The sequence below is a fragment of the Drosophila serrata genome, unplaced genomic scaffold (assembly GCF_035046125.1).
Source record: "Drosophila serrata isolate PLE 108 unplaced genomic scaffold, ASM3504612v1 contig_217, whole genome shotgun sequence".
NCBI lineage: Eukaryota > Metazoa > Arthropoda > Insecta > Diptera > Drosophilidae > Drosophila > Drosophila serrata.
Window position 1 is genome coordinate 123,046 of NW_028257115.1, and position 26,230 is coordinate 149,275.

At 33.9% G+C, this 26,230-nt stretch overlaps 1 protein-coding gene and 1 long non-coding RNA gene across 2 annotated transcripts; both read right to left on the reverse strand.

Annotated features, from left to right (window-relative positions):
- Positions 1–4: 4 nt before the first annotated feature.
- On the reverse strand, positions 5–2,927 carry LOC147644201 (uncharacterized). The gene has a single exon (XR_015270952.1). It is a non-coding gene; the product is annotated as an uncharacterized LOC147644201 (long non-coding RNA).
- On the reverse strand, positions 5–26,230 carry LOC110185286 (Mitogen-activated protein kinase phosphatase 3). The gene is made up of 5 exons (XM_020954034.2): positions 24,889–26,230; positions 4,747–4,864; positions 4,472–4,682; positions 4,269–4,404; positions 5–3,472 (listed from the first exon to the last, which is right to left on the reverse strand). The coding sequence occupies exons 1-5, from the start codon at positions 25,289–25,291 to the stop codon at positions 2,934–2,936; spliced, it is 1,407 nt and encodes a 468-aa protein (XP_020809693.1). The 5' UTR covers positions 25,292–26,230; the 3' UTR covers positions 5–2,933.

The window sequence follows — 26,230 nt, forward strand, 5'->3', positions numbered from 1 at the left end:
ATTGTTTATGGGTTTTAAAAACGGTTTTATTAGTTATGTATGTTCTGGTATCCTGTATAAGTATATATAGTATATATATATATCATTATACATAACGTTTTGCGGGGCTTTCGTTTATTTAGATATTCGGTTTTTCATTTCATCGTGTTGTAAAGTTTACAAAATGTGCAAAACACAACTAGGTAGCTATAGATTATAACCATTTCGTCCTTTTTAAACATTGTCACACTTCCCTTCATTATTGTTTGGTTGAAGCTGCAAGGTGCTCAGTGCTACCAACACGCGCCATAGAATCAGTTTTCATTTGGACATTTTTTCGGTTTTTTTTAAGGTACAATTTCGATTTTCATTAAATGTAAGTTAGTTTTTTTAGTTAGTATTCTTTTACTTTGCTCTTTGTTGGCACTGGCGCTTAAAAATTCTTATTATCTCGTGTGCTAAACATTGATGGGGAATAAATTCAACACTCAGATGGTACAATGTATGTAAAAATTGTTGCTTTTGAGAAAAAACGAGAAAAACAAATTCAATCAACAAATATTTCCCCCACATACATATATATTTTTTTAAAAAGAGGCAAAAAGTTGTCGATTTCGTCGTATTTTGCTTGTAAAAATTGGTTTGTTCTTGTGGCTGCTTTTAAATATTGGAATTTGTCACATGGATCATCAGCAAACATTTATTTATTTATATTTTTAATACATTTCTCATTGGTTTTTTCTCCTTAATTTATCGAATATTAAGTGGCAAAACTTTCAATACACAATTATTTACGGAATATTTCTTTTTTTTGCAATGCCGCTTCAAAAGTTAGTAATTGTAAGTGTGTGTATTCATATTTAATTTATTTTATACTGACTGAGGCTTTTTCAACATTATTAAATTGGCATTTTGTAACTTGCTTAATGCATAAGTTTTTTCTCCTTTTTTGTATTTCTTATTTTGTTTGGTTTCTGGCGCTTAGCTGGGAAAGCTCGTTCAAAATCGTAGGGGGTTTTCCACTTTTGCAAAAAATCTTATTGGCTAACAAGCTTCCTTTTTGAACAGGAACTTCAATCCGTTTAATTAGCTGCCTAATCGCGAAAATTCATTTCAATTCATTTTCCACAAACAAAAAATTCAAGACAAAACTCCAGCGAAAAACAGGGAGATCTTTGGGTTCTCCCATAATTCGCAATCCTTCGCACAAGCATTGGACTTATTTCCTGAGCTTTAAAATTTAGAATATTCTGACCATTAAAACCACTTACCACAATCATTGGCATTTATCTTAGCCATAGTTTTCCATTTCTTTGCCAAATCGAATCAGTCAAGCTTTAGCTGGAAGGAAATCCTAGCCTGAGGGCCAAAAGAATTTGTTCTTGGCCATCATTAAAAATCCAAACTAATCCATCTTTCCATTTCATTATCAAATTCTGTTTCAACTCGGGGATTTTTCCTCTACATTTTATATAAATATTATTTTTATATTTGCGCACAGCCTTATTTTTTCCAAAAAGTTTCTGGGTTTTATATATAAGTTTTTTTTTTTTGTGTTCTTCATATATAAACCATTTATTTTTTCAGATTTTTGCATTCATTTTTGTTTTTTGTTTTTTTATTATTACTGTTGTTAAACTTCACCTGATAAATTTTGTACCAACATTGCCCGACTGGAAAACAGCTGACATACAACTTGATTTATTTTTTAATATCCATTAAATAACAAATTATCCCTTTTATCCTTTGCCTTTCGTTCCTGCTCTGTTCCAGCATCTTTAACATTTTATTTTTTATTTTATTTGGTAGAAAATATGTTCCATCATAAAATCCATTTTACTTTTACCTCTAAATGTGGTCTTTTTTGCAGTTTATTTCTTTGCCAAGACCGCCCCTTTTAAAAACCATAAAAAAGTTTTTTGCTCTTGGCAAATTGCATGGAGTTCAGGTTTCATTTTCTTTTTTTGTGTTGTGCAAAATATGTTTGTATTTTTATTTTCTTGTTTTTTAGTTTCGTTTTCATTTTTCAATTTTAAAAATTCTTCGATATTCGGTTTTTAGTTTCGTTTTACACTTATATATGACTTGGCATTCAGTAGTTGTATTTATATAAAGGGAATTCCGGGGATTTCCTCTTTCCCTAACAACAAGTTTTACATTTATAAACGATTTTCGAGTTGTTTTAGTAAAAATTACAACTAAAAATAAAACTATATATATATATATGTGTGTGTTTTTTTTAATGCCTAGATAAAAACTGTTTAAAGTTTTCAATTATATTTTTATTTCTTTCTTTCGGCTTTCTCATATATATATATATATTCTCTTGACTTGGCTTATGAATAAAATACATACAAACATGTACATTGTGGTGTATATATATATAAATATATTTTATATATTTTGTTGTAGTTTCTTGTTTCTGTTTTTTGTAGTTGCAGTTTGTAGTTTGTGGATAACATTGGATTTTGTTTTTGCATTATTAGACCTTAAAATCGTACATAAACATTAATTTATTTATTATGCATTAATTAATATTATATATATATATATATATATCCTTCAAACTCGTTGAATCTTTAGTTGGGAATTGTAAGTTCCGGCCAGGTTCCAAGTATTGAAGCGGCTCATGTATGGGTTTTTTATTATTTTTTTGGGGGTTTTCTTTAAGGAAAAAGCTTTGCTATTTAGACCGCCGCCTCGTCACCATCGTAGTCATCCTCCTCCTCGGCCATCTCCTGATCCCGATGCTGCTGCTGCTGTTGCACCACCTCAACCACGGAAACCGCCTCCGCTGTGGTCGTTGTCGATGTGGATGAACTGGTGGTGCTGGCCGGCGACATATTATCCGGATTAACGGCCAGCGAGATGGGCGGCGGTGATGTGGCCACAGCGGCTGCTACCAACATCTCCTGACTTGGTGGCAGCACAAAACTCTTTCCGCCCATCTGATCTCATTTGAGACCCGTGTCCGAGGATGGGGTCCAACGATCGAATTCGATTCCCGAATCGGGCGAAACACCGGTGGCCTTGGCCAAATGGGCGGCCATAAAGCCACCGGTTTGCATGCATTTGCAATCCGGCGCAATGCAATTGCAAGAGAACTTGGAGCCACGACCGCAACGGGAGGCCACCACACTGGGATTCGTGGTGAGGACATTCGAAACGGAGCCTGCAGGTGATGCCGACGAACCCAGACCCATGCCCAGGCCTAGACCTTGGCCAACGACAGTGGTGCTCATCAGTACTCCGGACTCGTCCATTGCCTGTCCATCGCCCGGACTCAATCGCAGTTGACTCTCGAAGGACTGCAGCTGTTGCATAAAATGGAAGTTGGGCGATACATCCGGTTTCCGGTCGCGAACCATCATGAAGGCGTCATTGAGACTCAGTCCCCGGGTGTGCATCAAGTAGGCAAGCGTCACGGTAACCGAGCGCGACACCCCGGCCAGGCAGTGGACCAGCACCGCCGAGTTCGCGGACCGCGCTTCCTCTGTGAATTTGGAATAGAAAAGGCATAACATTAGAGATTTTAGTTGATAAAATATCATGATGTCATAAAGGTAATGCATCATATTCTATGACTCGAGAGAGTCATTAAAAACAATACAAGAGAAATGTTTATTCCAGTTGCAAGGTTGAAAGTACCATTAAAATCATGTATTCTTTGTACTATTTATATTTAATTTTTATTTAAAATATTAATTTAATTAATTTATGTGTTTTTATTTGTTTTTTTAGGAATGCCAGAGTAATATTTGTGGATTTGAAGTCATTTGAAAAGGTTTAAAAATATATGGATTGAATAAATATAGTCTAAATTAAGCAGAAAAGGCCCAATATGATACATATATCGACAAAAATTATCATAACGTTTGATTTATCGAATTTTAAAATATCATTAAATATTGCATGCATCGTTAAAACCCCGATATTTTCATATAGATTTCAGAAAAGTTTATTTACTTTATTAGTTATTTTTAATTCTATTTCAACATGTATAAGAAATGAAATTGGTCTTATTTATCAATAAAAAAAATCGATTAATTGCACATATCGGTTATATTAAGATATCGATTTCGCTTTAATTATCAATACAATATCGAAATATAAATATTTTCTATCAATTTAAATACAAACTCATTGAAAATTTGATGTTTTTAATGGAGAATTACATTTTGCAGCATATTTTAGTTCACAATTTAATTTAATTTATTAATTAATGGCACCCTTGTAAATGTTTTACCCTAATTTATTGCTATTGTAATTAAATTTATACCCAAACCTACCTATAAACTGTATGGCATCTGGGAAATGCATGGCCAAATCCTGTGAATAATGATCGGTAATTGGAATTTGCAGATACTTGATAATGCCCAATTTCTCGAATTCATTTGGCAAATCCGGTGTCACATTCAGCACATACTAAAAGAAGAATTAAGACCCATAATTAATATATATTAATTAAATTTTAAAGCAACCTGAAGCTCACCTTAATGTTGTACCTTTGCAATGCATTCGAGTCGCAGCTGTGCGAGGCATTTCCCAGGAACAAAAGTCCTGGAATTATTTCCACCGGCGCCTCATTGAAATTATGATGATGATGGTGATGATGATGATGATGTCCAGTGCTCTCGCAGTCCGATGATTCGGCCGAACTGCTGCACGCGGAATCGGAATGCGGTGTGGAAATGCGTAGGGATCTAAAGGGAAATCCGGATTATATATATGGAATATATTATATATATGAGTATATAATAAACTTACCTAAGACCCATCAACTGATCGGTCTGTACATTGCGACTAGATTCCATTTCTTTGTTGTGCGCTTGGCTATCATCCTCGCACCATTCCGGGAACGCTTGGCGAAAACTGGAGAAGCCATCTGAAAGATACATACAGAAAGGGAAATGGAAACTTTAGAATGCTTTTTTAAACACTTTTGGACGCTCTGTGTCATTTGAGGCTGCCTCTGGAATTTGCCGTTCGTTATGCTCGGCCAAGTGTAGCCCTTTCTTTGGTAACACGACAACATGCTAACGTTTTCTCCACGCTATTAGCCCAAAACCCCAAGCCAAGTATGCGTGAAAATTCTTTGCAAGCGAAACTCATTCATAAAAAAGAAAAGCAAGAAGTGAGTTCTTATTTTCTTCAATTGGAAACGGAAGTGCGACTTGGCGTATCAACGGAAATGCTGTTTCTATATTTATAAGCTTGAGAATAACATGGAAATTGTCATCCCTGCTCATCAGCATAACGCAAAACGGAAGCATACAATTTTCTACTTGACGTACAATAAAATGTGCAAACAAAAAAAGCATAAAGCAAATTGAAATAAAGCAACAAAAGGTTGAATGTTATCAACAAAGTTTATTGGTCAGCCGGCCGGCCAACGGGTGGTATACGCAATAACTCTACCACTCCACTTCCACTCTCAATCTCAATCTCTGTGCACTTCCAGTTGAACTTTATAAATAAACCAAGATATGGCCACAGGGATGTGGAAAAAGCCAGTAGGAGGTAGTAAGGGGTCTTTTGCTATTTTTACCAGAAGCAGAAGCAGCCATGGCCATGGATATCAATCCGCACAGAGAGTATGACATGGCAAACTGCATTTGATAGCAATTTCCTCTTTCTCAAACAAAACTCAGTTGGAACTTTGAGTTCCATCGAATGGTATGGAACAAAAAGAGTGGAAAAAATATAGAAAATATATATAGATGCAAATCAACTTTGGTTGGGGTTGGAAAATCTATACAAACAAACATAAATCGGAAATGCGCTGGCTAAGCTCTTTTAATGGAAAACGTTTTTAGTCGAGGGGAAAAATATTTAAGCAAGGCTTTTTGAAGGTTTTTTGTTTGCAAATGAGGAATATTTAATTTTTCTTATATTTATTATAGGTTAGTTATTGGTTCCATAATATAATTACTTTATTAATCGTAAACATTTTAAAATGGTTTAATTCTTTCTTAATGAGTTTCAGCTTAAAATTGAGATGTACTTTTTGTGTAACGTATTTTTTATCGTTACAACGTAGAGCAGTAGAAACGATATTCTAATCAATAAATATCGCTCATTTATTGGTACGATAATACTAACTTTATTAATCTTTTATATTTCCATGAATTTTAGCGAAATATAGAGATGGTACCATGGCTACAATTGTGTTATTCTTTAATAAAATTAATAGTTTTTTAATTATATCAATAGTGATCAACATAATATTTTGTAGATAAATTAATGTAATGAACCCTTTGTTTAGTTTTTAAAAGAAAGAATTACCTAGTATTATTTTATACATCACTTAACTGATAGTAAATAAAATTCTCTTACTTTTTTACTATATATAGATTATATTCCTCAAAATCCAACAAATCTCTCTCAAATTTATAATGCTTAACCTCCCACCTACAAACTTTTGTATATAATTCAGAGCTCCCATTACCATTTCTACCTATATAGGTAACTTTCCCTACTATTAAAAGCCACAGAGACATCATATAGTTATTCACAATTTGTATCTGCCCATATGGCCATATCGTTTTGTATTCCCCAACCTAATCATACACACACACCTATACCTGTGGAAGTATCTATATCTTTATAGTTAGTTTTTTTATACTTTTTTGTCACGTTCTGTGTCACACTTGTGAGTGCTTTTGTGTTTAGATTGTTTCATTGATGAGTTCACACAAAACAAAGACGAAAAAAACACACAAAAAGCAATCGTGAATAACAGTGGAAGCGACCTTCAAAACGTTGAAAATGTAAACTTGAAAAAAAGCGCGTCAACAAATTGCTGTTGAACTGAACAAATACGAGCAAACAAATAAAATATAGCAAAAAAAATAATAATAATACTTTTGAGTTTGAGTGTATTCATATTTGTTAGAAAACCGGATTTTGGCAACACCCACAACACCACCGAGTTAGCCACCAAAACCCACTAAATATCGCCCCCACAGTGCCATAAAATTTGTTGCTATTATTATTTGTTTTTAATGATTAAAAAAAATAACATTAAATAATTTAATAGTTGAACTTTCGAACGATTTGTTTCACTCATTCATGGTATATATAATTGATTCTTTTCAGTTACTCCACTCATTAATATCTCCCCCATATTATTATTATTAATTATGTACTCTTATTTAGCCCTATAAACATTTAATTCAATTATCATAGCATTTAATTTCTTGTATTTTTAGATCATTATATATCTCAAGTGTTTAAGAGTTATATATAACTTTTTAGAACAAATTGCTTGGCTCATTCATTGTTATTTTTTATTTGTTTGTTTTTAATTATAGTATACATAACTCTTTTTGCTTATCTGGCACTCTCTGGCTTTTTGTTTATCTGCGTGTGTAAATATAAAAAAAAAATAATAACAACAACCGTAAAAAAAAGAAAGACAAAACGTGAGTTAAATATCTCTTAGCTCACCTGGCCAGGTTTACCGCAGAGATACGGCGGAAGCACACCCACAATGGCAGCTCTATTCATTCACAGGTAACCACTTCACCCTTTTTTTATTATATATATATATATACTTTTTTATTTATTTATTTACTTTTATTTACTTGTATTTACTTTTTTTGTTGCTTCCAACGGATATGACATAGGCTAGGTTTTTATACCCTTGCAGGGTATTATAATTTCAGTCAGAAGTTTGCAACGCAGTGAAGGAGGCACCTCCGACTATATAAAGTATATATATTCTTGATCAGGATCAACAGCCGAGTCGATCTAGCCATGTCCGTCTGTCCGTCTGTCCGTCTGTCCGTCTGTCCGTCTGTCCGTCTGTCCGTCTGTCCGTTTCTACGCAAACTAGTCTCTCAGTTTTGAAGCTATCTGAATGAAACTTTGTAGTTAGCCTTCTATATACTCTCACTCGTATATATGTCGGAACGGGCCGGATCGGACGACTATATCATATAGCTGCCATAGGAATGATCGGAAAATTTTTACAAAAAAAATTTTAACTTTTTCAGTTCTCTATAGAATTGGATCAAATTTGAGATATAGCCATTAAATATTATTCTACAATTTTGCGTAAAATTTTATGAAAATCGGACGACTATATCATATAGCTCCCATAGGAACGATCGAGAAATTAATTCAATTAAAAAGTATAACATTTTCAGTTTTCAACAGATTTTCATCAAATTTGAGATATAGCCGTTTCATATTATTCTACAATTTTGTGTAAAATTTTATGAAAATCGGACTAATATATCATATAGCTCCCATAGGAACGATCGAGAAATTTGAGAGGAATGAGAATGGCGGTGGCTGTTGTCGGAAGACTGACAATCGCGGTGGCGATAACATTTTTAGTTTTCAACAGAATTTAATCAAATTTGAGATATAGCCATTTCATATTATTCTAAAATTTTGTGTAAAATTTTATGAAAATCAAACGACTATATCATATAGGTGCCATACAAACGATCGTTTGATGTAGAAGAAAAATACAAATCTGTGAATATAAAGCTGCAAATATAATATGTATAGGTGAATGAAATAAAAGCAGGTATTACTTCATTCTTTTTAAAAACACATATATATATAATTTATATGGTATGGATTTCTAGTCATAGAATTTCTATCTGCAAGGGTATTTAAACTTCGGCGGGCCGAAGTTAGCTTCCTTTCTTGTTCTATGATATTTTCTCTCACTGAAAACACTTAGAGAAGTGTTTTTAGCAAGTTAGCCCCAAATATGGTTTGCCATTTTGTGGGTGTAAAGTGTATAGTGTTTAATTCATTTGCGGTTTCAGATGACGCAGATCCCTTAAGTGGAACGAGCTCTATGCTCTATGGTATAAATGCAACAAAAAAACCCAATATGTGCCTCTGGAGTGCCAGCGAATCGCGGGACACGTACATCGGATGTACATCCATTGATGGATTCCATGGAGAGACCGCCCCGAAACCAAACCGGAAGTGGAACGAACCAGCGAGCGAGCGAACGAACACATGCATGCAACGGAACACGACACATTTGCGCCCATTTTCCACTTTTCCCCCCCTCGGACATACATACAATATATCTATTTATATGGTTTTTCTTTACACTGACGATATTTTGAAAGTTTTCTCTGGAAAATGGTTTATTTTATATTTTAAGGAGGGAATTTTAGGTAATTTCTTAAGGTCTTCAAATAAATAAAATACTGAAAAACAAGCTTAAAGGTATTATCTAGTATTTTTAAATAATGTACAGTACTATTTAAATTACAAAATATTTTTAAAAGGTTTAAAAATCGGAAAGTTGTTTAACATAATATTTTTATAATTTATAAATAACATATCTTTAAGTATTTTTCAAAGGGTTCCGAAATTTCCTCATGGTAAAATATGGAAAAAGAATCTTTATAGAATTTACTTAGGTTTATAAAAATTACAAATACTTATAAATTATTTTTATAACGTTTAAATGACTCTTGATTGTTGAATATTAATTAAGAAACATTTACTACAATTTTTAAATTATCTAAAATACAATTTAAATACTTTTAAAAGGGTTACATCTCCTGTATTTAAATTTGAAACATTTAATTCCCTATAATTCTCTATATTAATTAATAATTTAAAATACTATTTAAAATAAATTTTAAATTGGGTATAAGACTCCTCGTTTTAATTTTGTACTATATCATTCAAGTTAGAAACTTGATGTTTCATAAACTTCCCCATAATTCCATATAGTGCACATTAGTAAGCACCAAAAATGCACAAATATTTTTCTAGAGCTTAAAAAAATTCCTTTCTGTTTTGGAATTTTCAAGCTATTTGATTTTACATATTTTTCCTGTTCACATTATAGCCATGCCTTTAACCATATCCACACAAAATGCCTTTTTAATCACTCCGCTCGCCCATAAATTCTTTAGCCGCATTCCATGCAACCGTAGCTACATAAATGTTTTACTTTTATTTATTTTTTCTCTCAGTTAAAGTTTAGCAGATTGTTTGTCGTAGGGATTTCTTTCTTTTTTTTTTTTTGAGCCATAAAACACGGGTGTGTTTAGAGTTTACAAAAGTTGAGGAAATCGATATTACGCATACGCAATGTGCGCCTTGTTTACAAGAAGGGGGGCCGCCTTTTTTTCTGGTGTGGCAAATGCATTCAGCCGGTCGTTGCACAATAAGCAGATACGTGAATACTATATATACACCCATATAGATATATGTTTATATATTGCTATATGTGTATACACATGGGCATGAATGAATGAATGAAAAAACCAGACCACGAGACAACGACATCCAACGCTTTGCAGTTCAATGATATTTGTCAATGAGTCAGTAGTCTTTTCCCTCCTTCTTATGAAGAACACTCTGAACATTGAATGTGGAAATGAGGAAGAGAATCGTAAAACATATCGACATAATGCGAGTCGCATTTGGGGTTCCCCCTACCCATCATATCCATTAGGCGGTATGCATATAGAGCATTTAGTATCTTTCAGCCATTGATGTGGGCGGGTGCGTGTGTTTTTTGTGTGTGTTCCGTGTGTGTATGAGTCTTATTTTTCCCCAACCCAATGTGGCCCCAATTTTGTTTACATTTTTCTCTCCACCCCCAAAAAGTTAAACTTTTTTATGTGCCTTTCACTGAGGGAAATATCAAAGTTTTGAAATCATAAAAGCAATTTTTAAAAGATTTTAAACATTATAAAGGTAAATAACAAATTTTTCAAAGCATAAAAACATAAATATTTTAAAAATTACTAAGATAAATAACAAAGTTTTAAAATAAAAGGAAACAATTTTTGAAAGATTTTTAACTTAACTAAGGGAAATAGCAAAGTTCTTTAATCATACAAATAATTTTAGAGATTTTACAAGCTACTTTAACCTGTATTTTTCGTATTTTTTACTCTGCGGAATTTCTTGGCAATACTTAAATTAAATTTTTATATTTTTATCAAAGTTTTAAGGCTGTTTTATTAAATATATTCAAAAAATAATCATATTTAAAAGTTCTTATCAAAATTCAGGCATTTAAAGTACTTTACCCAAAAAAATATACTAATTCATATTATTATAAAATCAAAAATAATTAAAATTAAATTATTTTTTAATTTATAAAAAATTTATAATAAAGATCAATATTTTTTCTCCCACAAGAAGCACAAATTTCCTCCTTTTTTTGTTGCTTCCAGCTTGGCATAAACAAAATGCAGTAGAAAAAATATGTGGCAGCCAAGAAAGAGGAAAACTTGAGGAAAATATTAATGTCTGCCACTTCCGTCTGCGTTCATTTCGAAGAAGGAAATGCGGCCGAGCATAGCATTTTCTTTTGCTGTCGCTGTGAATAATTTCTTAATCAAGTGCTCGGTGCTTGGCGTTGACATTTTAACTACTCGTACTCGTCGTGTAAAAAGAACGGAAGTTGATTGATTACAAACTGATTGATTGATGCGATGATGATGGCAGACAGAGAGAGAGAGAGAGAGAGACACGGAAAAGAGACTGAACCTGGCGAAATGTCAGAAAGAACCCACAAGACATTACTTTGGGTGGGGGAAAGGTGGTTTCTGTCCTTGGGAAATTCCTCCTTGGAGGCGTTGTAGTAAAAACGGAAATTATGGCCTGTGTTTGCATATGAGAAAAACGCCCTCAAAGTTATACAACTGGCATTTAAAGGGTACTCGTGAATTATTGATTTATGCGATGGAAGAACGAGTTTCACAATAATTGATTTTAATCAATCAAAGATTGCTGCAAACAGGATTTTGATTGATATAGATAGAATGCTTACTTTAAACTTTGAATGATAAATATAATATTAATTCAAGATCTATAGGTGTAAACAAAACTTAGTGAAGGTTTCAAATGATTTATTACAAATACCAATTTGTAAATGTAACCATTAAACTTTTTAAAATTCCCAAGTACGAATTCAGCAAGAAAAAACTAGAGAAGTTTTTTGAATTAGAAACTAAAATATATATTATTTTCTCAGATGACAAATCGAGGTTTAAAGTACCTGAATATCTCTTCTTCTCCGATTTTTTAGATCTTTAAATATCGATTTAGATAGTCATCTAATATATATAGTAACTTGTAGAGTACCCTTACATTTAGAACAAATTCTTCAGCTTAAAAAATATATAAAACTTGGGCTACCAAAAATTGGGCTTAAAAAATACAAATAAGACAAAAATACCTATACAAAAAATGTATAAAAGAGAGCTCAAGTCACAGTGGCTGCTGCTGCTGTTTTTTATTTTATTTGTATTTTTTTTTTTGCAACTGAGACCATGTTTAAGTTGTTGTTGTGGCTTTTGATGTTTCAGTCGTAGGAGTCGCCCACACTGTCCACTTTTTTAGCCTCTGAACATCCACCGCCCACGTTCAGTTTAAGCCAAAAATGAACGTAACAAATGCAGCAAACAAAAAAAACACAACACGACACAAAATTCTAAATAAATGCCTCGCCCACAAGAAAATATTTGGGAATGTAGAAAAATACAAAATAAATAAAAAATAAAATAAAATACATATAAAAATATATATATATATATATATACATTTTTATGCTACTGCACCTGAGACACCCTTCCCACCTGTGTGTGGTTGGCAAAAAAGTGAAAGAGTTTGCCTTTATATATAAAAGCCGCCTCTTTTGAGCCAAAATTGCTTTTTATGAATGAACTCAGCCATAAGAAAAGCAAAAAGGAGATGGAAAAAATAAAAAATATATATATATGTATAAAAAATAGCCGGGGCAAAGCCACGTAAGTAAACTAAGTGGCAACTTTGCACGCAACTATTTGCTCAACCCACAATATACACACACTATGTGTGTGTGTTTTGTACATATTTGTATGGAAAATGAGGCAGACCGCCGGATACATAGCTAAAGTCCATTTTCATTCCATTTCATTCATTCATTCATTCATGCATTCAATTAAGTTTTACGCCACTTTTTCCCTCAACTCAATTTGCTGCAATTGAGGCGGGTATAGTGTGGAGAACCAGAGTGAAAAAAGTGTGATAGGTTTATACACCTTAAGAAATAAGATAATATTTCAAATTTTAAATATAAAAAATACAATTTTAAAACGATTTTTTTATATTTAATAGGTACATATACCCTTGATACCCTTTTAAGTTATTATATTTGTACTCAGAAGCTTCAAAATAAGTAAAGGACTCATTTCCGACCCTATAAATCATATAAATTCTTGTTCAGCATTAACAGACGAATCGATCTAGCCATGTTTGGAACAAATTTAATTTTTTCTAAATTTTGACAATTTTTTAAGCGGTTTTATCGTAAAAATTGTCAGCAAAAAAATGATAAAATTTAAATTTTCTTAAAATTTAAAATTGAGTATGCAGATTTATAAACCTAATAAAAACTAACATAGGAAAGTTTTCCGAATGAAAATTCATGATTTTTTGGCTTTGTAATGAGGTTTTTAAACTTTGATTTTGTCACAAAAATTGTCATATAAAAATATTAATAAATTTTGATTCAAAGAATGATAATATTTGAAGCTTAGAAATGATCTATTTTTGATACGATCCTATAATTCTTTATAATAATGATGATTCTTGTTTGTATTGCTATTTATAATTTTTTTCATGATTATATTTATATTTTTTACCTATATTTTTTTCAGTGCAAAAACTACAGACAATGTGCGACATAATAATTTTTCTTTTAGCTATTTTATGCCGTCATTGTTGCCACTTCCGCATTATTGCAAGCAACAGGAGTGGATGTACATATGTATGTACATATGAATAAAATGCTACTGGTCATGAGAGAGACGGAGCTTAGTCAGCGCATCAGTTACTCACTTAATCAGTTTGACGGTTCACTCATTCAATACACGGTGGATAGTTGAATAAGCTAGTTTAGTTAGTTATACTTAGTAGGTTGTTCTACATCGCTGTGCAAGATAATAATATTGCCAACAAATGAGACATGTGGGAAGCTCCAAAGGGGTAACAAAAATGATTAGTGACGAAAGCAGAATGAACTATTAGGGGTAATTGTTGCTAAGGGAATCATTATAAAGAAAAGGAAATATTATTTACTTAATTCCAAATTAAATTGATAAATATATTTTCAAAGAATGCAGGAAATACAAGTTTTAAAATATATAAATGAATATATTTCATATGAGTGTTGAATGATTTCATTTTTTCTCAGGGTTTTAAATACTTTTTCGATTTATCGGCTTTAATACCAATTATAAGAAATTGTTATCATAATGATTTTATTTAAAATTATATAAATAAATAAATTCGCTTAAAATTTCTATAAAAATTCGAACATATTTGTCCCACTTCCGTTGAGTTATAAAAGAGTCCTTCAGTTACTATTTACAGAGTTATTCATGAGTTATTATTCATTATTCAACCTGCCATAAAACCCTATTTACCCTAGAACTCGACTGATCTTTAAGTACTCCCCAGAAAGACATATGAATATTCCCACTTACATAATTTCTCACAAATTTCAACGATTAGTCAACAATTGAACAGACTTGTAAGCCATCTCACCTTGTGTTTCATAAATTTGGTGTTTGTTTTATTTTATTTGTGGGGTCACCCAACATCTAATGACCTTCTCTAATGGATGCGAGGGGGAGTAGGTTGGTAGGGGGATTACCTTTGGCATCCAATGCTCGGGTCGCTGGCAAAATGTCAAATTGCGTAAGCCAATCAATCAAAATGTAAATAAGCAAAAACCTAATTTTGGTCTAGGGCACGCCCCAGAAAATTTCCCCAAACCCCCCAAAAAAAAGCCATCCTGCTTGGCCACCCGGCTTTTGTCCCTTGGGGAGCTGTGAGCTATAAATAGCAGGAAGCCGCAGCTTTTCCAGCATTACATTTAACCCAGGACACATTTCGGGGGTCCCGATTTGACACTTGGAAAAATTTGAATTTAAGATATTTAAAATTTATTTAAAGATTTGAAAAAAAGGTTTTAAAAGTGCTTTAAAAAAAGAGTTTTTTGAGATATTACTTTGAATATAAACAACTTTTTTTAGATACCAAAATGATCAGGGATATATTGCTATATTTCTCAAAAATATAAATTAACATAATCTTTAAGGTCAAAAAAAAATAATACCCAAATAATTTCCTGTATAAAATTTCAAAGAAAAAAATATACTTATAATTAATTTAAAAATTAATTAATTGATTAATTATTAATTTAAAAATTAATTATACCTATTCCTATTACAATTTTTCTTCAGTGCATCTCGCGACCCGGCCACAGATCCTTTTTGTTGCTGGCATGTGTCTGTGCGTTTTGCCTTGAAGCTTCTCTGGATGCCGCATTATTAATTAATTATATTTCGCTGTATTGCTTGAAAATGGCAACTGGTTGAGGGTGAGGTGAAGTCAAAAGGAAGTTCGGCAACATTGCATAGGGAAAACACGTATTTTCGCAATGGAAAATCAACCAATCCAGGATAATTGAAGTGAGCGGAAAGAGCTTTGTAACTGTATACATATATACTGTAACTGTAACTGTAACTGTAAGTGTGTCTGTGTGTGTGTGTGTAAAGATTGGAGTGTGTTTGGGTTTCGGGTTTTGAGGGCGAAGCTTTTTAAATGGGGTCAAGTTTAATGTGTGCAGAGCTTGCTTCTTCCTGTTGCCGCTTTTTGCTCTCTGATGCTGTGGCATCGTAATTGCAGGGGGAGGGGAGGGATTAAGTTTTGTTAGGAAAATGCAACAAGTCGCAGATAAATACTTGAAAGTTAAAAGTCTATCTATAATTTAAAATACCGAAAAAACCAAACAAGTCCTTCACTATGGCACTTTTTTCAATAAATACAATTTTTAAAAACTCATAACTTAGCCAAAAATGCTTTAATTTTAATTCGGAAAGCTTTCTTATGTTAGTTTTTATTAGGTAAATAAATCTGCATACTCAATTTAAAATGTAAAAAAATTACATTTTTTATCAAATTTTTTTGTGGTCAATTTTGACGATGCAAAATGTTGAAAAAATTAAAAAATATTTTTTTCTTTCTGACATGTCTAGATAGATTCGCCTGTTGATGCTGATCAAAAATATATATGATTTATAGGGCCGGAAATGATTCCTTCACTGTTTTGCAAGCTTTTGACTAAAATTATAATACCCTGTAAGGGTATAAGAAAGGTAAAACGCATTTTGTGTCCAAAAGCCTGGGATGCCCAGTTTCCCAATTCCCCACCCGCTGCGATGACCCAAGCTTAAGCTCCCCACTGTGCAGACAAATAACAAAAGACAGAAACAACAGAAGCAGCAACAATTCCAACAACAATAGCAACAGTTGCACGGTAGCATTTGATGCAACTCCAACAACAACAACAACAACAACATCAACTACTACAGCGTGTGTTGAATTTCATTTGGAATTGAAATGCTAAAAGCTCCCAAAGAATGAAGGGGGAGCAAGGGATTTTCATAAATATTGCATATGCACCAGATGAACGAATGGAAATACAGTAAAGATTCGTTAATAAACAACAAAATCAATCAATAAAAAATGTAGTTTCATATTTTGTAAAACATATTAACATATTATCATAGCAATGAAAATAAATTAAATTTCAAAATTAAATTAAGTTCCTTGTCAAGACCCCCACTGTACTCCCAATTGGGATGCTCGTAAAATGGAAAGCGTACTACCGCACAGAGTCAGCGATTTTAATTTGGCAAATAACAAACGAAATTCATAAGCTACTAAAGTTACACAAAGGACCAAGGACATTTTGTGGCCTCGCTCTTCCAATAGGAAATTACCATCAAAAGAGAGGAGAGAGAGCAGAGTAGTTTATATCGCCATCTCCTCCTCCTCCTACCAATGCAACCTCCAATTCCAATTCCAACTCGTTGACACAGCCCCGGCGGTCACAAGAAGTCCAATAAGAGGAGAAACGAAGAAGAACCAACTGTCAAGGGGAGCGAAATGCTATTGCAATTTAAGGGGGGAAATGAGAGAGTGTGGGAGAAAGAGATACCAGAAACATGCTGCCACATTCTGATTTGAGAGTGAGAGAAACCAGGAACACTCAACGAAATGTTGAAAAGGTTAAGACTGCAGCGGCCACGTTATACCCTACACACCCTACATTAGTAATTTAATAAATAACATAAAACATTTTTACCAAACTAAATACTTCAATTTCATTCAGTGATTTCTGCTTGCAAACCTTTTAAAAAAATTATAATGTTTGGTTAAATAGGGTATAGAAAAGTCAAGAGAGCATATTTATGGATACACCCCCTCCACTTATTCACTTGGTCCAGTGCATAAGCACAGACACGAACCACACATAAAAAAGTATCCGGCCAACAACAATTGCCTGCTTCTTTTGCAGCCTCTTCTTGTTTTGCTTCATCTTACTCACTGGCTGTCCACCCTTCCTTGATTCTTGGAGCTGAGCTGCCGTTTTGTGGCTCGTTCTCAACTTCTGCTGCTGCTGCTGCTGCTGCTGCTCTCCTCAACGCTTTCTGCTCCTCTCTTCCCGTTTTGGAATCTGTTGCTAATTTGCACTTTGATGAAATGCGTTCATGATGCTGTTGCTGCTTCTTTTTTTTCTCCTACTCTTCGTACAGCTCCTTCTCCTTCTCGTTTTTTGTTGTTGCGGCGGCTGCTGCTATTACTGTAGATTTATGCATGCAAGCGCATCGACTACAACTTTTAGCTCCATTTCATTTTGATGGCCTCCTGCTTCCTCCTCCTCCCTCTTCTTTTTTTAGCTTTTCCTTTTTGCGCGACAGACAAAACGATTGGTTGGTGTTTGTGTGTGTTGTTGTTAGTATTTCTGTTGTTTGCCGCTGCTGCTGCTGCTGTTTGCTAATTCCAAGAATACAACAATTTACGCGTCGTCCCCCGCTAAGAGAAAAAATAAAAAAAAAAAAACTGAATGAAGGGAAGCGCGTCTCCGCTCTCTATCCCTCCATCTCTTTTTCGCTCCCACTCCCTCGGCCTTCTTTAACATTCTTTCACATTTGCAATGCGCCGTTGATTTTCTGTTTCTTATTCCACATGTGCTGATGTGTGTGTGCGTGTTTATGTTATATGCGCCCTGGAAACTTCCGTTGGACGTTGAGGTATGCAAGCGAAATGAGAGTGGGAACGAGGGAGTGGGAGAAAGGAAAGGAAGACACGCCCGCACAAAATTTGACCGGAAATCTTTGTTGTTGCATGTACATTGTTGTTGTTGTTATTGTTGTTCATTCAGTTACTGTCAGCAATGGAATGTTGCAAATACAGTGGTACTTTTTGAAGTACGAAAGGGAACGGAAAAGTCGCTGGAGCATGACAGTCGAATATGTTTTGTAGAGTATTTATTGCATTTGCAACAATAAAGAAAGTTGTATACTTTTGCAGATTGCAATTAGATCATTAATAATTAATACAAAAAAAATTATCTATATTTATGTTAAAAAAACAGCGAAACAATGCCTAATGTAATTACATACATATTTAAAGTTTTACATCCACAGTTTTAATATGATATAGTCCTTCGATTTTAATAAAATTAGATTGGAAATTCTAATAAAATATGTCTTTATCTCAAATTGTATGAAAACTTGTTGAATACTAAACAAAGTACATATATGATAAAGTTTTCCGATTTTAATAAAATTAAAACGGAAATTAGAAAATAATGAAAAATGTCAATATATCAAATTAGATGAAATAATAATATTTTGAAAACTAGAAAAGTTTTAATTTTTCTTCGAAACATTTTCCGAACTTTCATATGGTATCTATTTATGTAATATATTCGTTTTAAAATGTCTTTATCTCAAATTATAAATATGTTAAAAACTAAAAAAGTTATGTATATGGTAATGTCGTCCGATTTTAATAAAACTAAAACCGAAATTATAAAATAGTGCAAAATGTTTATTTCTAAAGTTATATGTAATAATATTTGAAAAATTGAAAGTTATAACTTTTCTTTTTTAAAAAAAACTTCTAAACGTTCCTAAAGCATATTTTTATAAAATATAATCATTGCAAATTTCGGACTAAAATTTGAACACCCTGAAAGGGTATTAAAATGCCCTTGTACTATTTACAAATGCTAAATTTAAGTATAGCTTTTAAAAATTAGTTTAGAAAGTTCCACTGTCTGTTCGCTTGTTTTATATTTTTGCACAGCCTCCAAGAGCTGGGCATCATTTTTTGACCACTGTAACATTAGTTAAGTTATCCATTTTCAACGCCTGCTTAATTACAATTACAGCCCACGCACACTTTGACCCAAATCTATTACTACACTACTACTGCTGGCCACAAAAACAGCAAAAAAAAACAAACACATTTGAAAACTTTTGGCCGTAGGCCGAAAGTCACTCTCCTCGCTATTGCCATCTCCCTCGCACTAACTGTTGTCCAACGCCCTGTTTGTCAAATGTTGTTGCTGTTCTCCTTCCATTTCCAGCTCTCTTTGAGCTACCCCCCCCCCCACCCACCGCATCATGCCACTCGCTCGTTCCCGCGAACTGTGATTACTTTATAAGATGCTGACGCCAACTCCAATTGGAAAGATGTCCGACTGTCTTTCGGTTCACTTTGCATGTGGGCATGCGACAAAAACAACAACAGGCAACAAAGTATTTTCGGAGAGGACAGTGGGACAGGTGCAATGATATGCAATTAAAAAAATGAATAGAGAAATGTTAACAGGAAAGGATAACATATATATTTTCGATTTATTTAGACCACATTGGTCGTTAGATTACTAATTAACTGAAGGTTTATTAAATAAAATAATATAAATCAATGACTACAACTAATTCCACAATTACTGCGATACATGCAGTATCACCCACTGTACATACAAATTTGGCCCAACGGCTTTTTTTTTTTTGCACGTAGGTGGGGAACCGAGCCAACTGTCTCAGCCTCTCAGTTATTTTACTGTTTTGTTTTTGTTGCTGGTTTGTTTTTTCGGTGAAGGCAGACCAGTTGCCTGAGTTGCCTCAATGGAGACGAAGAAGAAGAAGATGAGGAGAAGGAGGCTGGGAAAGGGGGAGGGAAGGAAAAATCGGAGGGGCGTGGTTGGAGGGAATGGTGACGGGTGGGAGCCACCGTCTTTGTGATGAATTATCATGAAATCGTAATGAGAGAGGGTCCATTTGGTTGGCCTTGGGAATGTGCCACGTGTTTTTTTCCTTTCATTACAGTGAAACTCCCATAAGGTGAACTTTGTAAAATATTTAAACAATAGAACTACAACTACAAAAAATAATTTAGATAGTAAGTGCATCATTTTGCATTTTATTTTAGTATTACAATTTATTTTTAATTTGTTTTGCTTTATTTTTACCAAAATATGCTAGTTGCACTTTTCGTTATTCTCCTGTATTTTGTAAATACAATTTTTTGGAATTGGTAAAGTGAAAATGCAGTGGAAACCATTTGTGTAAATCGCTGCTGGGGCTTAAAAACAATATCAAAAGCTAACTCTACATGTCCCAGGCCAAAAACTGTGGCTAAAACCACTAAAAACTAGACATGAGAAGAAAAACAAAACAAAAAAGAAAAAACACAAGCAACAAAAACCAATTCGTTAAAAACAGCAAATGAGGCAAACCACTCTCCGATTGGGAGAGCAAGTTGGAGAAAAGCCAGTTGGGAAAAGCCGCCAGTGGAAATGCAAGATGTTTTTTATGGCGCTTGCGCAGCAGCCCGAGTTCAATCTCTATAAAAGGGTCCCGGGATGCCAACAGAGCGGAGCTTTGTATCCGCCAAAGCCATAAAAAAACAACACACACACAAAATAAAACAGAAACAGAAGACGGGACAAATATATGTATAAAAGCAGACAAGTTCCCGCCGCTCTCGACGCGCATTTCTGATCTTTCCAATCAGATCCAGAGAGAAAGAGATTGAGAGAGAGAGAGAAATTGAGAGAGAGTCTGTGGTGGCGGCGGTTTGAAACTCAGCTAGATCTAATTGAATTAAATTCTGTCAACGGAAATGCTTAGTTTACGATACATAAGCTGCACTTTGGAAGCGATGAACCCATGTATGTATGTACATAAGTTATATATAGATATGTATATGTACAGCTGCGGACCTTGCAATAGGTTTTAAAACAATTGTTTTGCTGCTATAATTCTCAAGCTGAAGTTTTGCAAGAACAATAATACTAATTAAATGTAGTATTAGCTCAGAAAAATTTATTATTTAATTTATTTAAATTAAAATGTATACTATCTTTGCTATTGTCTTGACCTACACTGTACAAATATGTGCAGTTTGGCATTTTTTCTATCCTATTTAGTTGGTGTGCCCCAGTTGGCCTCATCTTAATTGTTTTAATTCCGAGAAATGCATACAAAGTGACATTTAATTAAAATGAATTTTACATTGCTGCACTTGAAGCTAAAATTCCCCGGTATCTGGAAAGTCAAAAGGCTGTCGGCCGCAAATGCATAATGCATTTTTTTTTTATCTTCTCTCATGCCCCAGGGACTTGATAAAGTTTTCATCGTTGTCCTGGAAAAAAACGAGACAATAACAACAACTACGAGGACCTGACAAAGACCACATAATTGCCCGTACTTGATTGAATTTCAAGGTTAATTAGCAGGCAAAAAGTGGGGGGATTGGTGAAACAGTTCTTGGCCAACTTTGTTCCCGCAGAAGCTTAAGATGATTACCGACGGTTGTTGACCAGAAAGCAAAGAGGGGATTAAGACAGAGTGTCCATTAGGATAGTCCTGAAAGGATACTAGGGGGGAAGTTCCCTTTAGAAACTAATTACAAATCATAACTCAATGATTGCAGGTCAAGTTCTAGCAAAGGATTATACATATTGTAAGCTGATTATAATCCTAAATAGTAAAGAAAATTAATTATCACGAAAAGAATATGATTCTGCATATAGAATCTGTTACAATTATATATAATTCTGAATAATATACATATTTATTCATACATTTCTTAAATATTTGTACAATGTGTCATTATTTGCATCCTTGTTTTTTTATTTCCGGTGCTGGTTACCTTTCCCCTATTTTGTATCTACATTTCCAAGTGTGCCACAGTTCCGTTTAAATTGCAATCCAAACTTCCTGCATAACTATAGCTATAGAAATATACAGATAGAGATACATTTACAGATACAGATACTTTTACAGATACAACGTTAATACTACGTCACTGTTACCCTTATGCATTTATATACAAATAAACCCAACCCAAATGATAAGATAAACCACAATTTGGGATTGTGAAATCGATTTTATTTAGTTTTAAAAAATGCCACAGAAGAAAAAGGGTACACAAATTTGTGAGTCATTATGGAATAATGCAATAAAACTTGCATTTCAGAAAAGTAAAATCGTGAAAACAATTATAGCAACTATATTTTGCAATTCTGAAAATGGTTTTTATTGATTTCTTGCCATAAAACTCGTCATTTGCTCTGAAATATATTTCCATTCAAAATATTTTTACTTGAGGTCGTGGAATTCATTTACCATTTCGAGATCATTAAGGAAAAATCTTTGGGATAAAGCCGAGGCTCTTCAGTAACAAAAACAACAATGGGAGGAATCCTTTAAAAGGTGACACTAGATTTTCACGCTTCCTTCACCTACCCACCTTCGCATCATTTTCATTTTCAGTTTCTGTATTTTGTATTTCCATTCCGTTTTGTTCTTCTGGCAAATGTCAAGAGGTTCCCAATTTTTATGGGTATTTCCCTGGTATTGCCGGTCGTAAAATTGTTGTACGGGACCAATACTTCTAATTACCTGAAGCGGTACAGGTAGATATAGAGATATATATATATATATAGCACAGGATGCGCCTCTATGCTGCTGTGTCTATAGCTTTGACGTCATAGCTGGGAAGCAGAGCACCTTTATGCTAATTTTTTGTTGTAGTTTTTAAGTTGTATTTCTTTTTCTTCTTTTAAAATCAAAATCGGTAAACAAAGAAGCAAAAGTTTACAAAAATAACATATACAGAGGGAGGATGGGAGGTTGAAAAGCCGGTCCGGTCCATTTATTGACGCTCTATTGTCAATTTGTGATATTAGCACAAATAAAATAAACTTTGAATGGAAAAGCAAAAGAATGTGCGTAAGATGGTTCTTTTGGGGGGTAAAATACAATCACATTTCTGGGTTGGAACGGAAATTGAAGTGATAAAAATAAAAATGAAGCCACAGTCAGTCAAGTCAGATAATTATGTATAAATATATATATAAGCAATATGCACATAAATAAGCATTTACATGCTTGTATATGCGTATTGTATATGGCAATTTATGTGACTTTGAGTCATGGGAGTCGCAGAGTCTCTGAAAAGCAATTGTGTGACATTTTAGTGAATGACACAAATCTATGGGAACGAAGGAAATACATATATACATAATACATAGTTAAACAATAGTGGGAAGACCTTAAAGAGCTTCGAACTGATGTTTATTTATGACTTCCTTAATCTTTCCCCCTCCAACGAAACGCGTTTTGTAAAAATCACCAAAAATGATGTTTGGAAACACACCAAATAATGTGTATTTAAATGGCTTTTTAATTTGATATCAAAGGCATTGAGTCTATAAATAAATTGTACATACAGTAAGGAATTCAAGGAATGGGAAATATATATACATTTATAGTTGATATGGTTGGTTTAGCAATTCGTGAAAAATTGAGTATTAATTGTGATTAAACAACAAGTTTATATCAGAACACCAAAAGAAACATATATTTGAAAATTTATATTAATATAATAAAGAAAAAATTTCTTTAATCAGACATTATTTGAGTTTCTTAAAACCGATTTGTTTTAATTTCTTAGAATAAATATTTCCATCAATCAAAATCCAAGCAAATCGTGTCAAACAAAAACAAGTTCAGCAGGGTGAAATCTATTCAAAGCCCCCAGACGCCATTAGTTCTATTATAAAATGTCAAAAAGAGATCAGACAAAGCTATATATAAATCGTATGTGGCGCTAGCGTTATCAGCCATTACGGATTACATCTTTCATTGCTAAACATTTATTTATTTATTATTACCTTTATTGCATTTCTTTTTCCTCTTAGAAAGAATGAAATAATAACAAAATAAATTTTACGCAAATGTTTATTTATGGCCTGGCAGTGCTTTTGCATGTATTAAAAATATTCTTTCGCATTTGTTTTGTTTTGGTTTATTCTCGCATTTCTAAAAATGCCGCAAAACAACATTGGCAGAGTATAAATAAATTATGATTTTGTTTAGGCCTAGAGGAATGGAATGTTCGGTGCTGATTTATGGGACGGCGATGTCGCGAATATCAGGTATTTTTGAGAAAGTGATACCTGAATGTGTAACAAATTGTTTAATATACGTTTATATCGGGACAGGTACGGAATTTGCTGGGTTAAGAAATTAAATTTTTAGTTTATTTACTAGTCAGAGAATTCTAAGGGTTTAAGTTTTTTCCATGAATTTTAGTTTAAATATTTAAGAATTTTAAAATTGAGAAGTAGAGAAATCCAAGAAAATTTTTTAATATTCTGAATATTGAGACTAACTTAGAAACTAATTTGAAGAAAAGCCTTTGTAATTATTTCACTTTAATAAATTGAAATAATGTCCCAATATGTTGACAAACCTTTTCAAAAAAAGGATGACTTATTTTTGAATATTCTGAATATTGAGACTAACTTAGAAATTAATTTGAAGAAAAGCCTTTGTAATTATTTCACTTTAATATATTGAAATAATGTCCCAACATGTTTAAAAACCTATTCAAAACAAGGCTTTAATCAATGATTCTGAGAAATAAGTTAAAAACTGAATAGGTACAGTATTTCTAAACTCTTTTCCAACATTCTTCACTATCTTCTCGCTACATTCTGATGTATAATAAAAAAGCATAAAATCCAGTATCTCGATGATGACTCACCTTGTAGGGCAACCACTCGGCAGCCATCCTGCTTGAGGCGACGATGCAGAATGCTGATGATGGAATCCATGGCCATGGCGAAGGCTCCGGCTCCAGCGACTTCCGGATTCTGGCCCGGCACACCTTCGCCATTATAAAGGATGAAGAGGCAGAGCTTGTAGCCCGTCTGGATGCGCTCCTTCAGCTCCGGCGACTTGATCGTCGAGGCCAGATCGATCTTTCCGTTCGCTAAGCGCCGCAGGACGATGCTGGGAATGCACAAATTGACGGCTCCTCGAATGTGCGATTCACTGTACTCGTGAGAGCCGCGGCAGTCCAACAGGATCAGATCCTTGGCGTCCAGGGAACGCAACTGCGATTGCAGCCACTCCTTGTTACAGCTTTCCTGCTCCGTTTCCGGCATTGTGAGAGGAGAGATTTTTTCCGTTTCTTACGGAGGGGAGAAAAATCTCTTGAATATTGCAATATTTCCGAGTTGAACTTTTTTCGTTTTCTTCTTTGCTCTTCTTCAATTTTTTTGATTTGTCTCTTTTCTTTTGTTTTTGTTTTGGGTTACAACAAAGTTTACATCATCTTTCTTCTTCTGCTTCTCGCTTCTTCTTCTTCTCTTCTTTGCTTTTGCTGCTGCTCCGCAACCGTGTGTGATTGTGTGTGTGTGTTTGTGCGTTGGTATTTGTGTTTGTTACTGCACAACATACACTTTAATGCGCGCACGAAAAAATCTTTGAAATCAAAACGAAATTTTCTTGTTTTTCATTTCCAATAGATGGAAACTGTAACTGGTCACTGGGCACTGTTTTTCCGATTTTCTCGTTTGCTGTTTTCTGTTTCTTTGCACTCCGATTTTTCGTTTTTATTTTGTTGTTTTGTATCTACCACACGCACACAAGTGCGCGCCAAATCACAACCGTGTGTATGTATGTATCGCGTTGGTGTATGTGCGTCGAGTGCTTTTGTAGGTGTGTGCGAGGCGACCGCTTCACTAAAACAACAACAGCAACAACGACACAACACCGTTCTGAATCGAATCGAAAAAAAACGTGGAAACCTGTCGCACAATAATTAAAACATCCGAAAATCGTTGAATGTTTCCCAAAAAACAAATGGATCAATATGGTTAGCTATAATTCCGTGGCCATATATCAAATGTCCATATTTTGTGTTGTTGACTTTTTTTTTTTATTATTTCTTAAAGGGAAACAGCGCGAAACGACGCTCGCGTACGATGGGGAAAAAAATTTTGAAACTTGTTTCTCAGCTGCTAACGGCTTTTATACGGCCGCCGTTTGGCAGGTCGTTCGTCGGGTACCTTACACACATAGAGCACTGTACGTTAAGGTAC

What these genes read in the sequence shown, in the direction of transcription:
- LOC110185286 (XM_020954034.2), bottom strand. Translation starts at nt 25,291, where the DNA reads ATGCCGGAAACGGAGCAGGAAAGCTGTAACAAGGAGTGGCTGCAATCG. An exon ending in GATCAGTTGATGGGTCTTAG is followed by an intron (nt 4,683 to 4,746) that starts GTAAGTTTATTA and finishes ATTTCCCTTTAG; the next exon opens with ATCCCTACGCATTTCCACAC. An exon ending in TGCAAAGGTACAACATTAAG is followed by an intron (nt 4,405 to 4,471) that starts GTGAGCTTCAGG and finishes TTCTTCTTTTAG; the next exon opens with TATGTGCTGAATGTGACACC.